Genomic DNA, 22,482 nt, shown 5'->3' with positions numbered 1-22,482 from the left:
ATAGTTCCACACAACTTCTTCCTGTTTTCTCGATTGATCTGTGTTCAGTTTTTCAAGGCCTATACACCGTGCCAACGTATAACTAAATCTGAGGGGGGTGCGATGGGGAGGTTCCCTTGTGAGATACGAGAGCGAGATGTACAGAATACATCGCAAGTCTCTGATAACACTGGGATCTACACACTCATAGTTCATTCGAAGCAAACTTTATTTGGACCGCCACGTAATTTCTGTTTCACAGCTGAGTTGATTGTGATTTCGTGCTTAAGTGTCCTTTGCAAGTTTATGAACAGGACATAACTGGACTCGTGACAAGAAGACACCGTTCACGTGATCAAACTGAGTGATGTTTGAAAGCTTCGTCGGTACTATTTCTATCGAGTTTCAAAGTGTCTGCTTACTTCATATTTTGATAATTTTTTCAACATTAATATTCACTGTACGTGGGCCATGCTATGACAAATTCTTTAAACTTTTTGTGATCCCTACGGCTGTAATTTGTTTCTTTATTTGTTGTGCTTTTATCTCTTTTCAGATGCGCTGTAGGTGGCATTAAATCATTTCAACAGCAATAACATGCCCTGCTTCAAATTTTAATTTTTAAGCTCATAGTAGCTGTGGCTCACGCAAAAGTACTTTACTACTAACTTTATGTAATTTAAAATGATTTATTAGTGTATTCGTCAATTGTTTTATCTGCTACATTCGAAGAGTTTCAAGCAACAGAGATGAACTTAGATATATGAATATCTTGTTGACCTTACTTAAAATGACAAAAACTGATGGAGTGTATAAATTTACGCCCTCCCGTGTGGCCGAGCGGTTCTAGACGCTTCAGTCCGGAACCACGCTCCTGCTACGGTCGCAGATTCGAATCCTGCATCGGGCATGGATGTGTGTGATGTCCTTAGCTCAGTTAGGTTTAAGTAGTTCTAAGTCTAGGGGACTGATGACCTGAGATGTTAAGCCTCATAGTGGTTAGAGCCATTTGAACCATTTTTTGATAAATTTACGTAGAACTAATCTTCCTTGAAGCAGGAATCGTGTTTTCCTTTTATCCTCTGCAGCCTGTAGACAAGATCCTGTATTTCAGTTGCATGCCTTATAATAAAATATATGTTGTCAAGGTGTCAAATATTCCTTTCGACATTTCCAGCTTCAGCTGCCTGCTGTACATGGCCTGCCAGATAGCGTCTGGGATGCGGTACCTGGAGACGCTCAACTTCGTTCACAGAGACCTCGCCACGCGGTAAGTTACGGTTTTAACACCTAGAAGAGGGAAACCTACTATTGAGATTATTTTGAAATAAATATTTTCTTCACATTTGAACGAAACATATCTACTACATAAAAATTGTGACGTAAACGACATTGACCGCAGCTTCATCTGATGTTAATTCCATTGCCACTACAACATTCTTAAAGCAGTTAAAACTAAACGGAATGTTTATCGGCACTTCCTGTCGTGGAGATTAGGTACGTAATAAAATGTATTTCCCTACCGCCGCAAGTTCTCCATTCCTCAGCCATTCCCACCCGCTCACCATTCCAAACTCGTAATGAAACCCACTGTAAAAGACAGAAAACTGAACTGCGTACTATTTCACACAAGTACTTTGGAAACATAGGGTTCCTCAAGTCATGATACGAATTTCATTACCTGTATTGGACATTTAAATATTCTGTAATAGTGTTTCACCCCAGAAATGTAAAGTATGGAGTTCATTTAATTACAAATTAGTTTCAAACCCGGGAACACTGCAAAGACTAATACATGGCCTTATAACTAAAGTGAAATCAATGATATAAACGAGGTTTTAATACAGCTCAGATACTTAGGAAACTACTGCCACTACTTTCTGTATCTGATCTTTCCAGAGTAATTAATTTGAGAAAAAAGGAATAATTAACCAAATCGAAGACCCTTTCCAGACGACAGTAATCTATCTGGAAGTGACACTCCACTTCCCTTCTACACAACATAAGTGCGTCAGTAGGTAATTCCATTTCATCCCGAAGTAATCGAACACTTTTCACATACGAATGTCTCGTCTCCAGCTGGAAATTGTACCTGACTTGCCGGGAAATTACAGGCAACAGGTTACCGGATGTATTGACAAAACTTGCTACCAAACTATTGTTCAACACTGAAATCTCTCTTACAACACACTTCAGTTTTCACTAGCATACCTATTGAATCACACCACCTAATCTTTGTTCATGTAATCAATCACCCGAATACCACAAATCCACATTGGTTTCATGAATATTCAAATAAACTCCACGCCCAACGCATTTTCAAAAGACCAAAGCTGATAAAACAGCTGAAATAACAGCCCTTTCTACGGTGTATTACACCATTTATCCGCAGATAATGTCCCATTTGTTCCATATATACGTTCTTTAGGGCGTGAATAAGCATTTAGCATGATCCAAAAAACAAATACAGAAACCAGAATAAAGAGCTATTCAAAATATTTAACATTCCCTGCCGAAAAAAACTATTCCATGCTTCAAAATACTGTAACAGAGAGGTGAAAATAGATGCTAATGAATCCGATCAAATAGCAGTTCATTGCAACTCAGACATTAAAATTTTATTAGAAACGACAGTTCCCAGACGTGGCATGAACTGAACTGTTCATGGAAATATCAAACGTTGCTGGCCCTTCCTTTCAAACCTGTTGTCAATTATTAGATTTCCTCACTAGTAGTTCCCCATTGACAAATAATGTCCCACAAAGCTTTCACCCAGCGTTCCAACAGGTCTTTTAGTAACCGCCCGCCTCCTTCACTGAGCTGTTGCTTTGGGGGAAGGGGAAGAAACAGCGAGGTCTTCAGTCCCATCGGATTAGGGAAGGATGGAGAAGGAAGTCGGCCGTGCCCTTTCAAAGGAACCATCCGGGTATTTGCCTAAACTGATTTAGGAAGATCACGGACAATCCAAATTAGGATGGCGGGAGGCGGGTTCGAACTGTATCCCTCCCGAAAGCGAGTCCAGTGGGCTAACCACTGCGCCACCTCGCTCCGATTTAGCTGATTGGTCAGTGCGTGCAACCGGTGTGCTGTGGGCCTGGCTTCGATTCACGGCCGGATCGGAGATTTTCTCCGCTCGGTGATTGGATGTTGAGTTGTCCTCATAGTCATTTCATCATCATCGAGAACCAAGTCGCTTAATGTGGCATCAACTAAAAGGCCTTGCAAATTGGTGGCCAAACTTCCCCGGGAGACGATTCCCGGACATCAATCAAAATCATTGTTTTTAATTTTTAGTAACATTTCTCATTATGCATGCTTTACTCAGACGAATGATCCACAATCTCATTCTCTTTGTCTTTTTCTTGACTCAGGAACTGCCTGGTCGGTGAGGGCTACCACGTGAAGGTGTGCGACTTTGGCACCGACAACGAGCTGTACGCAGCTGACTATTACAAGGTGGACGGCGCCAACGGGATACCTGTGAGATGGATGGCCTGGGAGTCAGTTTGCCAGGTGTGTATGGTGGCCACGTAGGAACTGCCACACGCAACTGGCAGTTATGGCAACTAAGAGTTAGTGTGAAGTAGAAGTTTGATACGCTTCTTCTAACCTCAGACATTAACAGCATACTCTGCTAGGATTAAAGCTTTCTGTGGCTTATACAGGGGACTTCAAAAAGTGACGTCTTCCCGTGGTAAGACAACTGCCCGACAAGAGTGGCTCATTGTCAGAAGAAAGTATATGTTTTGGGTTCCCTCTGTACACAGTTCTGCTGCGATATAGAAACATGACAGTGTGTGAGTGAAATTGTACGGCAAATGGGAACGTACTACAACGTTGATGTAAGCGGGACGGCACGAACACGTGGGCAAAACGTGTAAATTCACGGTGAAATACTGGCGGTATGTGGACCACACGCAATTTCGCGTACAGCTGTGGTGCAATGGTGGTAACAATTGGTCCAAGGCTGCACAGATGTGGATGATGCTGGTTTCGAAGGAAGGCCATTAATATCTACCACAAAAGATTATAACGAGGAAATCTTTCCGGCAAGCTGGAAGAACATCTGGGGGAAAAACATTTTCCAACGGGCGAGGACTCCCACACTGCAGTTCTCGAATGGCTCTGTGACCAAGGAGCAGATTTCTGTCGTCGAGGAACTGAAAGACTGGGGGAACGTGCCGAACGATGTCTACAGAGACTTGGTGACTGTGTTGAGTAATAGTATCATGTATATTTTTCACTTTAAAATGTTCAGCATTTAATACAAGTTAGTTGCACTGCCAATGTAGTAAGGGAGTAACCTTTTCAAGTCCCATCTTACCATATGTGCCATCTGCGCAACATCCATTTAATGACAATCGCTACCCGCTACAATATAAAAGAAGGCCCGTTGGGTTGAAATATGTTTGAGTAACTATATTGTTGAAGTTACAGCATCCATATAGTACTAGGGACAGAAAGTGTGCTAAAACCAAACGTAAACAGTAATGAAATCCTAAATTCAGATTGGAATGCATACCGCAGAGACAGGCTGGACAGTGAAGGGGGAGGCGTGTTTATAGCGATAAGAAGTGCAATAGTATCGAAGGAAATTGACGGAGATCCCAAATGTGAAATGATTTGGGTGAAGGTCACGGTTAAAGCAGGCTCAGACATGGTAATTGGATGTCTCTATAGGCCCCCTGGCTCAGCAGCTGTTGTGGCTGAGCACCTGAAGGATAATTTGGAAAATATTTCGAGTAGATTTCCCCACCATGATATAGTTCTGGGTGGAGATTTTAATTTGCCGGATATAGACTGGGAGACTCAAACGTTCATAACGGGTGGCAGGGACAAGAACCCCGTGAAATTTTTTTAAGTGCTTTATCTGAAAACTACCTTGAGCAGTTAAACAGAGAACCGACTCGTGGCGATAACATATTAGACCTTCTGGTGACAAACAGACCCGAACTGTTTGAAACAGTTAACGCAGAACAGAGAATCAGCGATCATAAAGCGGTTACGGCATCGATGATTTCAGCAGTAAATAGAAGTATTAAAAAAGGTAGGAAGATTTTTCTGTTTAGCAAAAGTGACAAAAAGCAGATTACAGAGTACCTGATGGCTCAACACAAAAGTTTTGTCTGAAGTATAGATAGTGTTGAGGATCAGTGGACAAAGTTCAAAACCATCGTACAATATGCGTTAGATGAGTATGTGCCAAGCAAGATCGTAAGAGATGGAAAAGAGCCACCGTGGTACAACAACCGAGTTAGAAAACTGCTGCGGAAGCAAAGGGAACTTCACAGCAAACATAAACATAGCCAAAGCCTTGCAGACAAACAAAAATTAAGCGAAGCGAAATGTAGTGTGAGGAGGGCTATGCGAGAGGCGTTCAATGAATTCGAAAGTAAAGTTCTATGTACTGACTTGGCAGAAAATCCTAAGAAATTTTGGTCTTATGTCAAAGCGGTAGGTCGATCAAACCAAAATGTCCAGACACTCTGTGACCAAAATGGTACTGAAACAGAGGATGACAGACTAAAGGCCGAAATACTAAATGTCTTTTTCCAAAGCTGTTTCACTGAGGAAGACTGCACTGTAGTTCCTTCTCTAGATTGTCGCACAGATGACAAAATGGTAGATATCGAAATAGACGACAGAGGGATAGAGAAACAATTAAAATCGCTCAAAAGAGTAAAGGCCGCTGGACCTGATGGTATACCAGTTCGATTTTACACAGAGTACGCGAAGGAACTTGCCCCCCTTCTTGCAGAGGTGTACCGTAGGTCTCTAGAAGAGCGTAGCGTTCCAAAGGATTGGAAAATGGCACAGGTCAAGAAGGGACGTCGAACAGATGTGCAGAACTATAGACCTATATCTCTAACGACGATCAGTTGTAGAATTTTGGAACACGTATTATGTTCGAGTATAATGACTTTTCTGGAGACTAGAAATCTACTCTGTAGGAATCAGCATGGGTTTCGAAAAAGACGGTCGTGTAAAACCCAGCTCGCGCTATTCGTCCACGAGACTCAGAGGGCCATAGACACGGGTTCACAGGTAGATGCCGTGTTTCTTGACTTCCGCAAGGCGTTCGATACAGTTCCCCACAGTCGTTTAATGAACAAAGTAAGAGCATATGATCAGACCAATTGTGTGATTGGACTGAGGAGTTTCTAGATAACAGAACGCAGCATGTCATTCTCAATGGAGAGAAGTCTTCCGAAGTAAGAGTGATTTCAAGTGTGCCGCAGGGGATTGTCATAGGACCGTTGCTATTCACAATATACATAAATGACCTGGTGGATGACATCGGAAGTTCATTGAGGCTTTTTGCAGATGATGCTGTGGTGTATCGAGAGGTTGTAACAATGGACAATTGTACTGAAATGCAGGAGGATCTGCAGCGAATTGACGCATGGTGCAGGGAATGGCAATTGAATCTCAATGTAGACAAGTGTAATGTGCTGCGAATACATAGAAAGAAAGATCCCTTATCATTTAGCTACAAAATAGCAGGTCAGAAACTGGAAGCAGTTAATTCCATAAATTATCTGGGAGTACGCATTAGGAGTGATTTAAAATGGAATGATCATATAAAGTTGATCGTCGGTAAAGCAGATGCCAGACTGAGATTCATTGGAAGAATCCTAAGGAAATGCAATCCGAAAACAAAGGAAGTAGGTTACAGTACGCTTGTTCGCCAACTGCTTGAATACTGCTCAGCAGTGTGGGATCTGTACCAGACAGGGCTGATAGAAGAGATAGAGAAGATCCAACGGAGAGCAGCGCGCTTCGTTACAGGATCATTTAGTAATCGCGAAAGCGTTACGGAGATGATAGATAAACTCCAGTGGAAGACTCTGCAGGAGAGACGCTCAGTAGCTCGATACGGGCGTTTGTTAAAGTTTCGAGAACACACCTTCACGGAAGAGTCAAGCAGTATATTGCTCCCTCCTACGTATATCTCGTGAAGAGACCATGAGGATAAAATCAGAGATTCCCGGCGGGGTCAGGATTTTTCCTGCCTCGAGATGACTGGTTGTTTTTGTGTCGTCTTCATCATCATCATTCATCACCATTACGGCCGGAGGAAGGCAATGGCAAACCACCTCCACTAGGACGTTACCTAGTACGACGGTGCGGATCTTCCGTATCGCTCCCCTACGCTCTGTCCAGGAGTATGGGACTTCATCATCATCATCATCATCATCATCATTATTGTGTTAAAGGAATAGGCACCTTTTGTTGTGTACCACACACCATGGTAAGCAGAGGTGGGCTGCACAGTGACGCAGCAACTGTCGTCATAGCAGGGTTGGACAGAAGCAGGAATGATTAGCGATCAAGTTAACACAGTAAACACAAGACTTTCTTGTATTTCTCCAGGGGTAACAAAGACTAATCGCAAATAATGCAGCAAGGAATAAAATTCAGCTCATACAGCAGCAACGAAAATGAGGCTCTCTCAACTAAAGCACGAATGGTGCAGTAGTGGCGTCACATAGCAAAGTGTGACGGGGCTGCGTGGCTGCCAGTGGCCATCCTCCACGGCGGCATCAGAGGTTGGTCGTGGTACAGAGCCGCTGCAGGTGCGGCTAAGTGAGGAGGCACTGTTGGGTCTGCCAGGTGCCGCACGACCGCCATTGGCGTCTGACGGAAACTTGCAGTTCTGTTGCCAACTTTGAGATGCCAGTAGGGTCGTATCGTTGCTTGATACCTCACCTTTGAGAGTTTTAAAGCTCAAATAGGCAAAAGTATGCGTGAACGTCCAAATAAGCTGATTTAGGTGCTATAAAATAAACGGTTTCGAGTGTAATTAGTCATGAATCGTGTAAGTACAAGTTTCTTTGCAACTAGGAACTCAAAAACAGAATAGGTTCTAACTCAAAGGTCCACGATCTAATAGTCATTATCTAACAATGCGTTTGAAGCGGTATAGAACTAGGATGTGGGAGTAGTAGATGATGAGGATGATGAGCGAAAATAAAATAATACTTGATGTAAATTCAGTAACTGATTCATCCCAAGTTTTTCATTTACAGAGCCAAGTAATATTTGCTCGTGACAGAAGCCAAGTTTTAAAACAAATCATTAGTTTCTTACAAGGGAACCTCCCCATCGCACCCCCCTCAGATTTAGTTATAAGTTGGCACAGTGGATAGGCCTTGAAAAACTGAACACAGATCAATTGAGAAAACAGGAAGAAGTTGTGTGGAACTGTGAAAAAATAAGCAAAATATACAAACTGAGTAGTTCATGGGAAGATAGGCAACATCAAGGACACTTCAAACGCAGGAGCGCCGTGGTCTCGTGGTAACGTGAGCAGATGCGGAGCGTAAGGTCCTTGGTTCAAATCTTCCATCGAGTGAAAAAATTAATTTTTTATTTTCAGTTTACGTGACAAACTCTTACGTTTTCATCACTTTTTTGGGAGTGATTATCACATTCACAAGAAAACCTAAATCGGGCAAGGTAGAAGAATCTTTTTACCCATTCGCCAAGTGTACAAGTTAGGTGGGTCGACAACATATTCCTGTCATGTGACGCACATGCCGTCACCAGTGTCGTATAGAATATATCATGTGTTTTCCTGTGGAGGAATCGGTTGACCTATGACCTTGCGATCAAATGTTTTCGGTTCCCATTGGAGAGGCACGTCCTTTCGTCTACTAATCGCACGGTTTTGCGATGCGGTTGCAAAACACAGACACTAAACTTATTACAGTGAACAGAGACGTCAATGAACGAACGGACAGATAATAACTATGCAAAAATAAAGAAAGTAAAATTTTCATTCGAGGGAAGACTTGAACCATGGACCTCTCCTTCTGGAACTGCTCACGCTACCACGGGACCACGGCGCTCGTGAGCTGACGGTCTCCATAATATTGCATATGTCGCCCGTGGACTACTCAGTTTGTATATTTTGCTTATTTTTTCACAGTTCCACACAACTTCTTCCTGTTTTCTCAATTGATCTGTGTTCAGTTTATCAAGGCCTATCCACTGTGCCAACTTATAACTAAATCTGAGGGGGGTGCGATGGGGAGGTTCCCTTGTTAGAAATACTCAAATATCTATCAAATTCCCTCAATTATTTTAGAAACTCTGTTCGAATGTCATCTATCTCTTCTGCTTCATTTGTTTGTAGGTCTTCCGGTGCTCTCTTGAATTCTGATTTTAATACTGCATCCCCGATCAGTTTGGCATTAGGAAAGGTAAAGGCACCAGAGACGCAATTTTCACGTTGCGGCTGATAATGGACACAAGACTTAAGAACAATCAAGACTCGTTCATGAGATCTGTCGACCTGTAAAAAGCGTTCGACAATGTAAAATGCTGCAAGATGTTCGAAATTCTGAGAGATATAACCACACGCACAGCTATTTAAAGCATGAAGGACAGAGATGGTAACACATTCTTGAGTATTTTTACTCTCAGAGATTTTGTGCAGGAAAGACGGAGGAGTATTAATCTTTGTGCCAGGCTAGGTATTTGGTTTAATTTGGCACGGGATGTTGTAAGAATATCTCCTAGACCCTTCACATAGTCAGTATCATTTGTACAGTGACGACCAACTTGTTATTGTTTCCTTCGTTGTGTCAAAAATTATCTCAAAAGGTTAAAACATTCAATTAATGTTTTTTTTTTAAGTGTAAAATCTACCCTTCCTTTCACTACAGTGAATTTTACTGGTAGCTGCATGTCAGTCAGAAGTAATTTATGTGAACCTAGTCCGTCACGAACAGCTCTGTCAACACTTATAAAGGTGATATTCTACAGCACGCTATTAAGTCAGATGAGCAGTCCCAAGTGCTCTTTTTTTCAGTTTGTCTGTGACAACGTCACGATGTCTCTCATTCGCAATTAGAAACAAGGTTTGATTCGTTTCTTGCATTGAAATATGTGTGATATCGTGTACTTACTTTCCTTTCAAAAAAAGTGCACTTACTTTGTTGCTATTAATTCAGAAAAATAAGCAAATTTTTCAGAGTATGCATTTATGCACTTATAAAAGAAAATATGGGCTTAAAATACAATATAACTTATACGCACATACACTAATCATTCTGTTGTCTTGTATGTAAGGAGGAACAGCTAATTTATCTACGCAGGTCGTCAGCAAAATACTTAATTATTTAATAACTTGCCATACAGCCAAGATTATTACCTTAAACGGTGGGACCCACAACTATCTTTGTCAGTACAGAGATTAAGTCGCACCAGTTGTCCAAATGTGTGATTTATTTAATTTAAAACCACAACAGGTTTCGGGAAAATATTACCCCGTTATGAAGATCTATAAGCAACGAAAAACCAATCCATTACTATACATTATTTCACATACTGACGCACATGTAAAGGAAATCTGTGTACATGATATATGTCTACATTTTACCTTAAAAGATTACGCCTTTAGGCACAGTCAAAAATAAGCAAGCAGCGAAAATCCACTGTCGGGGATACCCTTGCTGTGTCTCACAGATTGCGCACGTAAACAATGAATATCTGGTGACTGCTTATTTTTTACTGTGCCTAGTACCATAATCCTTTAAGGTACGTAACACTATATAGACAATATGGAATGACAGCTTAACAATGCACAATAATAATCTGTGTTTTCTTTGTTCACATAACTTGATAACGGCATCATGTTAAAGCACGCACATATTTAGTGAAGTTGAAGATAAGAGGAATTAGAATTAGCTGCCCAATCCGTTCCACTGATAAAAGATATCTTACGTGCATCGTCCGTCTCCGGATCGAGACACTATAGGAGGCTGACCCCACAACAGGTGTTCAGCAGAAGAATTTGTACAGTAAGGAACAGGGGTAGGCCACACATTTGCAACATAAATGCGGTAAATCGATGGTACAATTATGCACTGATTAATTAAAACCACGTTTCAGTGCAAGGTATCCTTATTACAGCATTTGACATCACTCAAGAATTCCGTATAACTCGTCTGATAGCCAGTGCTCCGAAGCAGTTAAAAATTAGAAAAGAAAAATAATCGAATAACAAAATTTTCGTACGGATCTTAACTAGTGAAATGTGGGAAACCATCTTACGAGACGTGCAGGATATATTGTTGTTGACCATGAGGGCGGTGAGCAGGTAACTCGTACCCCGCCAGTATCGGATAATGTTCTGCCAACAGCTGGCAAAGCAAGCTGTCAGTGTGTGTATGTGTGTGTGTGTGTGTAATAACAGCGATTGACATGCAGTCTTGTGCCCTGAGCGAATTTCTATCACTGGGGTTTTACACGCAAGTGATTCCAAAGTAATGGAAGCCAATTCATATTCACTAAAGATGGCGGCGACTACCGCATTAGCCCGCATCTCGTGGTCGTGCGGTAGCGTTCTCGCTTCCCACTCCCGGGTTCCCGGGTTCGATTCCCGGCGGGGTCAGGGATTTTCTCTGCCTCGTGATGGCTGGGTGTTGTGTGCTGTCCTTAGATTAGTTAGGTTTAAGTAGTTCTAAGTTCTAGGGGACTGATGACCATAGATGTTAAGTCCCATACTGCTCAGAGCCATTTGAACCATTTTGACTACCGCATTAATGACTTACCAACACTGTCGTGAACCTGTACTGAAATCAGCAAAGAAGTAGGCTTTTTGAGCGTGTTTTCGTGGTTTTACTGTCGGAGGAAAAACAATGAAAAAATGTTTCCTGCAGTCAACCTTTCCAGGAAGTCAGGGCTGACCAATCCAGCGGCTTTCTGCTGGAGAAGCAGGTGACCACTAACTGGAACTTAAGTTGGTCATTATGTTGCGGTGCCAGGCGGCTGTGTGCCGCGGAAAAGCAGTCTTCCTCTGCAGTGACATGTCTTCGTCGGCAATTTGAGGCAATTGCTCTGTTGTTTTCCGATTTATGCCATCTTGTGGCTTTCTAAAAATAACTGTTCGGATGATACTAAAATTAGTTTTCCACCATCATCCGATAGGCTCGCATCCAGGCAATACATATGTGAGTCTGGAAGGTCGGTAAAAATTCATATTATAACTGGTATTTGCCTTTTTAGTTTTCAGACTTGCCAAATATTCAGGTAATAGAGAAATGATAATTGTCAATGGTTTTGCAACATTTCCTCCTATATGAACCTGTGATTGGAAATATCATCTATAGTAATTATGCACTGTAAAACTGTAGTGTCTATTTGTCTGTTTGAACACGCTAATTTCTCCAAAACTAATACCTGAATTTTCGTCGGGTTTCCACAGGTAACTTGGGCGTATCTTGGGGCAACATATAGCTTTTATTTAATTGTAATCGGATTACAGAAAAAAAGAAGATACTGCAATGTAAGGTTTTCACGAGACACGGGAAAACAATTTGCTCTCTAAAAATTCTGTTTTCTCTTTGACATCTGAACTGTATCATATTTTGTGAAAATGCTTTCATTGATTAATACGAGGGCGGTTCAGAAAGTAACCTCCGATTGGTCACAGTGCGGGTTGTGGGGGGAGTAGCGACGCCATCTGTGCGTTCACGCACTCAACAGGTCAGTCGGCATCAAGCCGTGGTCGAGTGAACGTCGTACCTGCGCTAGTTTAGTTTTTGTGGCAGTTTGAAATGTGTGCTGCAATAGAAAACCCCGCCAAATGTGAAGTGCGTGCTGTCATAAGGTTTTTTACAGCCAAAGGATATTCTGCAGCAGCTATTCATCGTGAGCTTTGTGCCGTGTACGGACCAAGAGTTATGAGTGAAGGAGTTGTCCGTGAATGGGTACGTTTATTTAAAAGTGGACGAGAAAACGTTCATGATGAAGAGAGGAGTGGTAGACCATCATTGGTGACTGACGAACTCGTTCAGACAGTTGATGCAAAAGTTCGTGAAAATCGACGTTTCTCAATGTCGGAGTTGTCTACTGGTTTTCCACAGATTTCTAAGACTCTCTTGTACGAGATAGTGACAGCAAGATTGGGTTACCGTAAGTTCTGTGCACGGTGGGTGCCCAAAATTCTTACCGACCACCACAAAACTCAAAGAATGGCCTCTGCATTAGACTTTCTGTCACGTTATGAGGACGAAGGAGAACCATTGTTAAACAGAATCGTGACCGGTGACGAAACCTGGATTAAGTACGTGAACCCTGAGACAAAAGAACAATCAAAGATGTGGGCACATTCAAATTCGCCTACCAAACCAAGAAACGCCTCGCAAGATTTGTCTGCCAGAAAACTGATGGCAACGGTGTTTTGGGATGCCAAAGGGGTGTTGTTGGTTGAATTCATGGAACGTGGTACGACCATTAATCAAGACGTGTACTGTGAAACAATAAAAAAGTTACGACGGGCTATACAGAACAAACGCCGTGGTATGCTGACTTCCGGTATGGTTTTTTTGCACGATAACGCCCGTCCTCACTCTGCTCGCAGAACAACGGCCCTTCTTGAGTCCTTCAGGTGGGACGTTATCAACCATCCACCTTACAGCCCAGACCTGGCGCCAAGTGATTATCACCTCTTCATGCATTTGAAGAAATGGCTCGGGTCACAGCGGTTTGATGACGACGAAGAGCTCAAAGATGCGGTCACAGGCTGGCTCCAGGCACAAGCGGGTGATTTTTATGCAGAAGGAATTTCAAAGCTTGTGAAGAGATACGATAAGTGCCTCAATCGCTATGGAGACTATGTAGAAAAATAGTGCAAAGATGTAGTTGTAAGATGTATATATTAAAATATTTTTATTTAACTTGGTGTATTTTTTTAAATCAACCGGAGGTTACTTTCTGAACGGCTCTCGTATGTTCGTTGTCGTACGATTCAGGGTAATGAAAACAATAATTACACAATCATCAACAAGTTTAATGCATAGAATTGTAGTATTATTATTAAATGCGAAAGTAGTTCTGTTACGTTTTCACGATTAAACTGCGCAACCATTTTCAATGAAGTTTCGTATGCAGACAGTTTCCACCATGAAGAGGAGGACTGACTTCTCCAAAAGGAAAATATATAAACAAAAATCCACGTGAGAATGTAGGGTAGGAAATGCAAAATCTTTTATTACGTCAGTGAACATAAACAACCTTACTAAAATTACTGCATTTGTTGCACAGCAACTTCGCTGTATGGCGTATAGTTGCTTCAGTAGCACAGTGCGTAGATGCGCGCTCCTTCCCTCCATGACCCACTGCAAGCACCACTCGGCAGTGACGCTGCACATTCTGCAGCATCGTGCGTTAAGGCAGCGCAGTGGACGGGTGTGTGAAGTGGGTGAAACACCACGGGCTATGCTTACCAGAACAAGCAGACACATGACAGCAGCTGACACCCATCATTCATCAGAACAAAAGTACTGCTTTGAGAGCACAGCCAAATAACTGCTACTTTCTCAAATTACTAAGTATACCGCTTTTAAAATAAGTTGAGACTTCTGATAGTTCAGTATGCAGAGAGAGAATGGAAACGTAGTTGCCAGCGTGTGCTCCGCAGGTCGGCAGGTGAACAAAGCCACGTAGTGCCACTCTTGTTCGGTGCGGATTCTGGCAGGGCCGCTTCACTGCGTGAACAACAAGCCGGCCGATCTGCGACATTTCTGAAACGATTAATATGCGAAAGCCGGCCACTGTGGCCTAGCGGTTCTAGGCGCTTCAGTCCGGAATAGGGCTGCTGCTATGGTCGCAGGTTCGAATCCTGCCTCGGGCATGGATGTGTGTCATGTTCTTAGGTTAGTTAGGTTTAAGTAGTTTTTAGTCTAGGGGACTGATGAACTCAGATGTTAAGCCCCATTTGAATATGCGAAATTTCCATAACTACCGCGATATTCAAGAGATTACAGATTTATTTCTCTCAAATAATGTAATTATTGAGGGACACCGGTAGCTGAAGAACCGTAAACTGTTTTGGGTTTTGTAACAATGTAATTAATGAAGCTACACTGAAATTACAGTGAAATGAATACCCCTAGCTGCACACAGGCGTTGACATACGTCAACGGGGACAGTTGAAAATGTGTGTCCCGACTGGGACTCGAACCCGGGATCTCCTCGTTACATGGCAGACGATCTATCTATCTGAGCCACCAGGGCCCCAGATAATAGTGTGACTGGAGGGACTTATCTCTGGCACGATTCCCGTGAGATCCAAATTCCCAACTTATTGTCGCTCACTATATTCAGAGTACCCCTGCCCATTATACTCGTTACTCGAGGCCTTTTGCCGATTCCTGTAAGAGTTCGGGCACTGTTTGTGCATCCGCACAGAAGAAGGAGATGGTCAAACTCTACGGAGAATGAGCTGTTTCATTCAGTTCTTAGTTTAATAATAAACTGTTTCAAAATTCTGTCACCATTTCAACTGTATTACAAAGTTAATGAGATCAGTATTTCTAAACTCAGCTGTTTTCTGACGAAAGAAACAGATTTTAACATAGAAACAAGTTTCGTATTCCTCACAACGCGTCGCAGTCCTTCATTAATGGCTCTTCAGCTACCTTCCTGCTAGGACTGACAACTCAAGACCAGTCCTGTCGTGTAACGTTTGCAGTGGCTTCTTTCAACCTCAACCTCTACGAGCGTAGATTTCCTGCTGTTTTTTGTGACATTACTTTCCACCTAGGCCCGCATACTCTCAGTCGGATTTATATGAGCATGATACGTAGGAAGCCTGATTAAACTATGCCCTTTACCGTTAGCCAGTTCGTCGACCTGGTAGCGTGGACTTTTGACTTGTACGACACTACAGGTTCCATTACCTTCGCCTAATACACGCTAGGTTAAACTTTATCTCATGGAACATTTCTTTGTACGCAGAGCTAAATATCAGATTTCCTCCACTGGACTGCTGGAGCTTTATGCATCACAGCAGAGTGGTTCAAATGGCTCTGAGCTCTATGGGACTTAACTTCTGAGGTCATCAGTCCCCTAGACTTAGAACTACTTGAACCTAACTAACCTAAGGACATCACACACAACCATGCCCGAGGCAGGATTCGAACCTGCGACCATAGCGGTCGCGCGGTTCCAGACTGTAGCGCCTAGAACCGCTCGGCCATTCCGGCCGGCTGGAACAGAGTGGTATGGCGTTTTGTTCATTACTATTGTCGAATTCTGAGAAATATTTAACAGCAGAACGATCTCTTCTCAGCCGGTGAATATGTTCTTGGACGACACTTTTACTGCAAAACTCGTATTCAGATGTACTTGCACTGTTGTTATTAATGCGACGCCAACACAAAACACTTGTTCACAATACCTGATGACTACACAACATTTTATTGCGAGGAAATACGACTTTACAGCGAGAGCTGACACACATTGGTGCATCTAATGTGTGTCACCACGTGGTACTGTTTACTCACGGTGGGCAACAGGAGCGAACCGCTGGGGGTGTGGTAGGGAAAGCCGGTTCGCCATTGGTGTTACCTGGGCAAGGGCGTCTCGTCCCGCTCCATTCAGCCAAACGTCAAAGCTCGCAACTAATTGTAAACGCACTATAGGCTACACATCCTTCCTAAGGAATTGTACGACACAGCAGCTGAGGCTTGTATAATGTGGAAATGTTTCAGGTGTACAATGTCCCCCCAAAAGATGTTGTGTATTTACATTAATTAAATCACGGTTCTGGACAACAGGTGTCTTATATGAAATTAAAACTTTTTCCGGCGAACTAAATGTTCAAAAAGATTTCGGGCTTGCAGCCGGTCGTCATTAGCTTCCATCCACGATACTTAGACTGGACACCTGCCAGCCATCCTCAGGTGAGCCATCGAAAACTAAGGAAGACGCCCTTCGTTCCGTAATATATAGCGTGCAGCGAGTATTCCGCGCATGCGTCAAAATCTTATGGACAGACGAACCACACCGCCCGCCAGCAGCGCCCTCGCTGGTGGAACTGCAGAACTCAACTGTCTTCGGCGTTCTCAATTGCTGCGGCCATCCGAGTACTCTGACGTCTTCCTCTCGAGCAGATCTTAGAGATGACGGGGTTCCACGCATTATCTAGCTGGTAGCCATTGTCACGGTTGATAAGAGCGTCTGTCATGCGAATTTCCACTGATTCTTTTATGACGGAGTCCCAAAAGGCTGTTGCTGTGGCCAAAATTGTTGTCTTGTCATACTCCAATGAGTGTCCAGTGGAAATGGAATGCTCCATCTTATCAACCGTGACAATGGCTAGCAGCTCGATAATGCGTAGAACCCCGTCATCTCTAAAATCTGCTCGAGAGTAAGACGTCAGAGTACTCGGATGGCCGCAGCAATTGGCAACGCCGAAGACAGCTGAGTTCTGCAGTTCCATCAGCGAGGGCGCTGCTGGCGGGCGGTGTGGTTCGCCTGTCCATATGATTCTGAAGCATGCGCGGAATACTCGCTGCACGCTATACAGGGTGTTACAAAAAGGTACGGCCACAAGAAAATATGTTACGTGGACATGTGTCCGGAAACGCTTACTTTACATGTTAGAGATCATTTTATTACTTCTCTTCAGATCACATTAATCATGGAATGGAAACACACAGCAACAGAACGTACCAGCGTGACTTCAAACACTTTGTTACAGGAAATGTTCAAAATGTCCTCCGTTAGTGAGGATACATGCATCCACCCTCCGTCGCATGGAATCCCTGATGCGCTGATGCGGCCCTGGAGAATGGTGTATTGTATCACAGCCGTTAAAATACGAGCACGAAGAGTGTCTACATTTGGTACAGGGGTTGCGTAGGCAAGAGCTTTCAAATGCCCCCATAAATGAAAGTCAAGAGGGTTAAGGTCAGGAGAGCGTGGAGGCCATGGAATTGGTCCGCCTCTACCAATCCATTGGTCACCGAATCTGTTGTTGAGAATCATATCAACACTTCGACTGAAATGTGCAGGAGCTCCATCGTGCATGAACCACATGTTGTGTCGTACTTGTAAAGGCACATGTTCTAGCAGCACAGGTAGAGTACCCCGTATGAAATCATGATAACGTGCTCCAGTGAGTGTAGGTGGAAGAACATGGGGCCCAATCAAGACATCACCAACAATGCCTTCCCAAACGTTCACAGAAAATCTGTGTTGATGACGTGATTGCACAATTGCCTGCGGATGTTCGTCAGCCCACACATGTTGATTGTGAAAATTTACAATTTGATCACGTTGGAATGAAGCCTCATCCGTAAAGAGAACATTTGCACTGAAATGAGGATTGTCACATTGTTGGATGAACCATTCGCAGAAGTGTACCCGTGGAGGCCAATCAGCTGCTGATAGTGCCTGCACACGCTGTACATGGTACGGAAACAACTGGTTCTCCCGTAGCACTCTCCATACAGTGACGTGGTCAACGTTACCTTGTACAGCAGCAACTTGTCTGACGCTGACATTAGGGTTATCGTCAACTGCACGAAGAATTGCCTCGTCCATTGCAGGTGTCCTCGTCGTTCTAGGTGTTCCCCAGTAGCGAGTCGTTCTGGAAATCTGTCTCGATACAAACGTACCGCGCCACAGCTATTGCCCCGTGCTAATCCATACATCAAATGGGCATCTGCCAACTCCGCATTTGTAAACATTGCACTGACTGCAAAACCACGTTCGTGATGAACACTAACCTGTTGATGCTAGTACTGTAGAGCAATGAGTCGCATGTCAACACAAGCACAGAAGTCAACATTACCTTCCTTCAATTGGGCCAACTGGCGGTGAATCGAGGAAGTACAGTACATAGTGACGAAACTAAAATGAGCTCTAAAATGGAAATTAAGCGTTTCCGGACACACGTCCACGTAATATCTTTTCTTTATTTATGTGTGAGGAATGTTTCCTGAAAGTTTGGCCGTACTTTTTTGTAACACCCTGTATATTACGGAACGGAGGGCGTCTTCGTCAGTTTTCGATGGCTGGCAGTTGTACAGTAGCAGATGGAAGCTAACGACGACTGGCTGCAAGCCAGAAATCTTTCGAATAGGTGTCTTATTATTGCCGTATTGATACCGTTGTTCAGTTGTACTGTGGTCAAGTAGATTAGTCAGATCAATGTCAATTGATGTAGGTACAGTTATATTTTGCAGAATTTGTTCCTGCGTTTGAGGCAGCATTCGGTTCTGTGTAAAGCGTGCCTGTCGGCTGTCGTGTGCAGGGCCAGTACACGACGAAGAGCGACGTGTGGTCGTTCGGCGTGACGCTGTGGGAAGTGCTGACCCTGGCGCGCCGGCGGCCGCTGGAGCCGCTGTCGGACGCGCAGGTGCTGGAGGCGCTGGCGCGGCTGCAGCAGCGCGACGAGGCCGACGAGGCCGGCTGCGGCGGCGGCGGCGACGACGACGCGGACGTGGACGCGCCGCTGCCGCTGGGCGCGCCCGCCTGCTGCACCAAGGACGTGCTGCGCCTGCTGCACGAGTGCCGGCGGCGGCACGCCGCGCGCAGACCCGCCTTCCGGGAGATCCACCTCTTCCTGCAGCGCAAGACCCTGGGCTACGCGCCCGGCATCTTCTCCTGATGCCTCGACGACGTGCGCCTGTGAACCTCGTCCTGTTCCGGCGACGGCCTAGGTGTCTGAGTCCGTAACAACTACGGACAGCAAGTTCTGCGAGTTGCGTGGGATGGTCAGAACGTTTTGATTATCATCTCCAAAAAAAGGTCACGCAATTAATCTTTTGTTGACTTGAAGTCCTGGTACATACCGCAATCCGCACGCCACATTAGCGCAACATGCAGGAGTAGAAATGAAAAGTACATGGCGCAGTCGGAATGGGAAAAATAGACCGGTATTTTAGTTCTGGGTAACAGATAGTTTTCAGTATTTCTTTGGACCCAGTTATAACAGGTATTTTTCAGTTTTCTGACAACCGAGAAAATAAACGAAATATGAATTAGCCATATCATATTTGCAAAATTTTTCGTTTCCAAATAAACCTATTTTATAAAAGGAATAATTCTTATTCGTAAATTTGCATTGGTTTCAAATGTTGCGTTGTTATAGCATGTAGGTAGGGCGATCTGTGCTATTTTAATAACAGTGCCAACGGAAACGTGGAACAAACGTATCTCATAACATCTGGTATAGCACTGCTAAGACAATAATGTCCTCCTTGTTTGTGTCGTCGCTAAAGGTATGCCTGTACGTGCAGTGTGCAACACTTGTGCCCACCTCGTCTATAAGGCAGTTTTTCGCCGACGTCGCTGAACACCCGCTGTACTGCAGATCGGCACCGACCCTAGATGGAAGTATTCTTGCGAAGTGACGTAGCAATGAACTGCAGTGCTCTATTTGCTTTAAAAGATTAAAGATTCGTCTGCCATTTCTATGAAATAATAAAACGGGAAGACAATTATGGTAACAGTAATAAATTAAAGATTTGACAACAATTCATGCATAGTATAGAATAAACAGAGAAAGTAGTTGATCTTTTGCCTGTAACTACATAACATGCCTTTATCTCCTTGTAGCTGTTGAAAACGGACAAATTAACACGGAAATGGACTCCTTCAACCTCAATTTTCACTCTTTAGCACTAGCGATTCGTAATGCCCAGACTGTATAATGATCCCCGGTTACAACATGTTGAGTTTTGAGCAGAGTTTCAAAAAATTATGATCATAGGAGAATGGTGTTTTTTTTTTTTTTTTTTTTTTTTTTTTTTTGCTGAAGTATTCCACCACTTACCACTTTTCGAAAAGAGTAGCGAACTGTGGACGGAGTGTTCTTTAAATGACTATTTATTAATTTTTTCATTCTATGTACCTTGAGTCAGAGAGTCAAAATTTTCAGTCTTTGTTAGATTTCTACGTTTATTACAAGGAAATAATAGAAGAAAAGAATGATCGGTTATTTCAGAAACCGGTTGGTTTGAGCTGTTTTAAGAGTCACATTAAACAGGTGTGAAAAAAAAAATAATGTAACCGAGAACTCCGAGAACTGGTTATTTCAGCGCTAACTGGCATCCGAATCGCCCAGGCCGTCGGTAAACTGGAGTATCGTGCGATAATTCGTTACGCTAACCAGCGTAAATGTTGCAGCAGTGTCATTGCCCAATCCAGATCGCTGAAAATGTCATCTGGGTTGGCTTCGCACAGCTTCAGATTTCCGCTGCTGCTTATCATCCATCATACACGGTTTTGTCAGTGGTCTACGTCATTCTATTTTGGCCCCCTCGGAACGTGCTACGATATTGTGGCGTGAGGATTTCAGTGTGTACCTGCACTGCAGACATATGCAACCAAACATAAAATTAAAAAAGGAATTAACTTTTTAGAGGTGATAATTAAGACTTTATTACTACCTATGTGCTTATTTCAGACGGTAGTCATCACGTGAAATCAAGTGATCTTGTTGGAAGTATCTGCTGATAATTTTATCCGGAGGTGTTCACGTAGCTGCACCTTTAGCTCCGTAAGCAGAATGGTCTCTGGAAGTTGTGTGCTATGATCGTTGCCTGAATCGTCTCTCCAGACTACAGTGGTTTGTTTCCGACTGTACAATAAACATGGGCACTCCTACTAATGTACAATATTTCCAATAATGAAAAGAAAAATGTATAATAGTCATACCAAAATGTCAATAGGTTTTCATCCACGTGAGTCGTTCCAGCTTACCATTTACATTCCCCCAATACCCCAATATTAGCTCGCCACCTCCTGAAAATTGCGAGGATATGATTTGTAGCTCCTTGATAATTTGTAAAATACTATAATTCTAATCGTTTAGTTTAATAATCTATGTAATTAACACTCACACTATTTTATTGAAAGCAATGAAATAGCAATATCAAAATTTCCTTGAAATATAGCATAAAACCGGTGTAATGAGACAAGTTCTATTTTGTAGATCCTCTGTGACATTTTCTAGTAGACGGTAGTCTAAATTGGCACTTTTCTCATGGGCACGTAATTCTTCCTTTTTTCCCCATAAGCTCAGCTAAGTTACAACGTGTTTTTTGCAGTATCAGCATAATTAAGACCCTTTACCGAAGTTTCTTTTTGTGTACACATTGTCTGTGTTACAATTTTAGAATTCCAGTTAAACTTGTGTTCTTCCGGAAAGTGTGACCTAAAAAACCATTAGAATTTTTTGTGACTAAAAACGGTTACTTCGTGACTACCAGCAGAATTACAGGACATGGAATCATGCCCAGAATTGTCACTCGCCTACCTTCCTTCGTATGCGTGTGTTAGGTAGAACTGTAGGCAAGTGGGGCTCACACACGTTGACGGCAGACTATAGTAACAATAATCCAGGTTTAATTTCCCACCTGTGGCAGTGTGGATACTTTCTGTCTTTGTAGTGCATCAGCTGACAAAATGTTATGAACAACACGTAACGATCTTCAGGACTAACTGCTTTAGATTACGCATACTTGTGAAATTAAAATGATATTTTATCTGTGATAGAATAGTGGTAGATACCAGGTAAAGAGTTTCTGAGAAAACTTGAACCTAACACTGTCTTAAGTAAATCATACCTCAAGAATCAATGCCTACAAATGATGTTTGATGTGACTGAAACTTTCTGTAGGACCAATTAAAGATTTTACTAATGCGAGCTACCCCTATTGCACTTCTTCTAGTTCACGAATGTAGAAAATGTTTGTA

At 43.1% G+C, this 22,482-nt stretch overlaps 1 protein-coding gene across 1 annotated transcript in view; it reads left to right on the top strand.

Annotated features, from left to right (window-relative positions):
• Positions 1 to 20,521, top strand: part of LOC126260170 (discoidin domain-containing receptor 2-like) — a 132,892-nt gene extending 112,371 nt beyond the window's left edge. The window contains exons 14-16 of the mRNA XM_049957434.1: positions 1,157 to 1,249; positions 3,351 to 3,492; positions 19,034 to 20,521. Coding sequence (XP_049813391.1) covers positions 1,157 to 1,249; positions 3,351 to 3,492; positions 19,034 to 19,390 — 592 coding nt within the window. The 3' untranslated portion in view covers positions 19,391 to 20,521. The remainder of the gene's footprint in view (positions 1 to 1,156; positions 1,250 to 3,350; positions 3,493 to 19,033) is intronic.
• The last annotated feature ends 1,961 nt before the right edge of the window (positions 20,522 to 22,482 follow it).

Source organism: Schistocerca nitens, chromosome 5, assembly GCF_023898315.1.
Source record: "Schistocerca nitens isolate TAMUIC-IGC-003100 chromosome 5, iqSchNite1.1, whole genome shotgun sequence".
Lineage (NCBI taxonomy): Eukaryota > Metazoa > Arthropoda > Insecta > Orthoptera > Acrididae > Schistocerca > Schistocerca nitens.
Note: the sequence above shows the minus strand (reverse complement) of the source record. Positions and strands in the feature narration are given on the sequence as shown.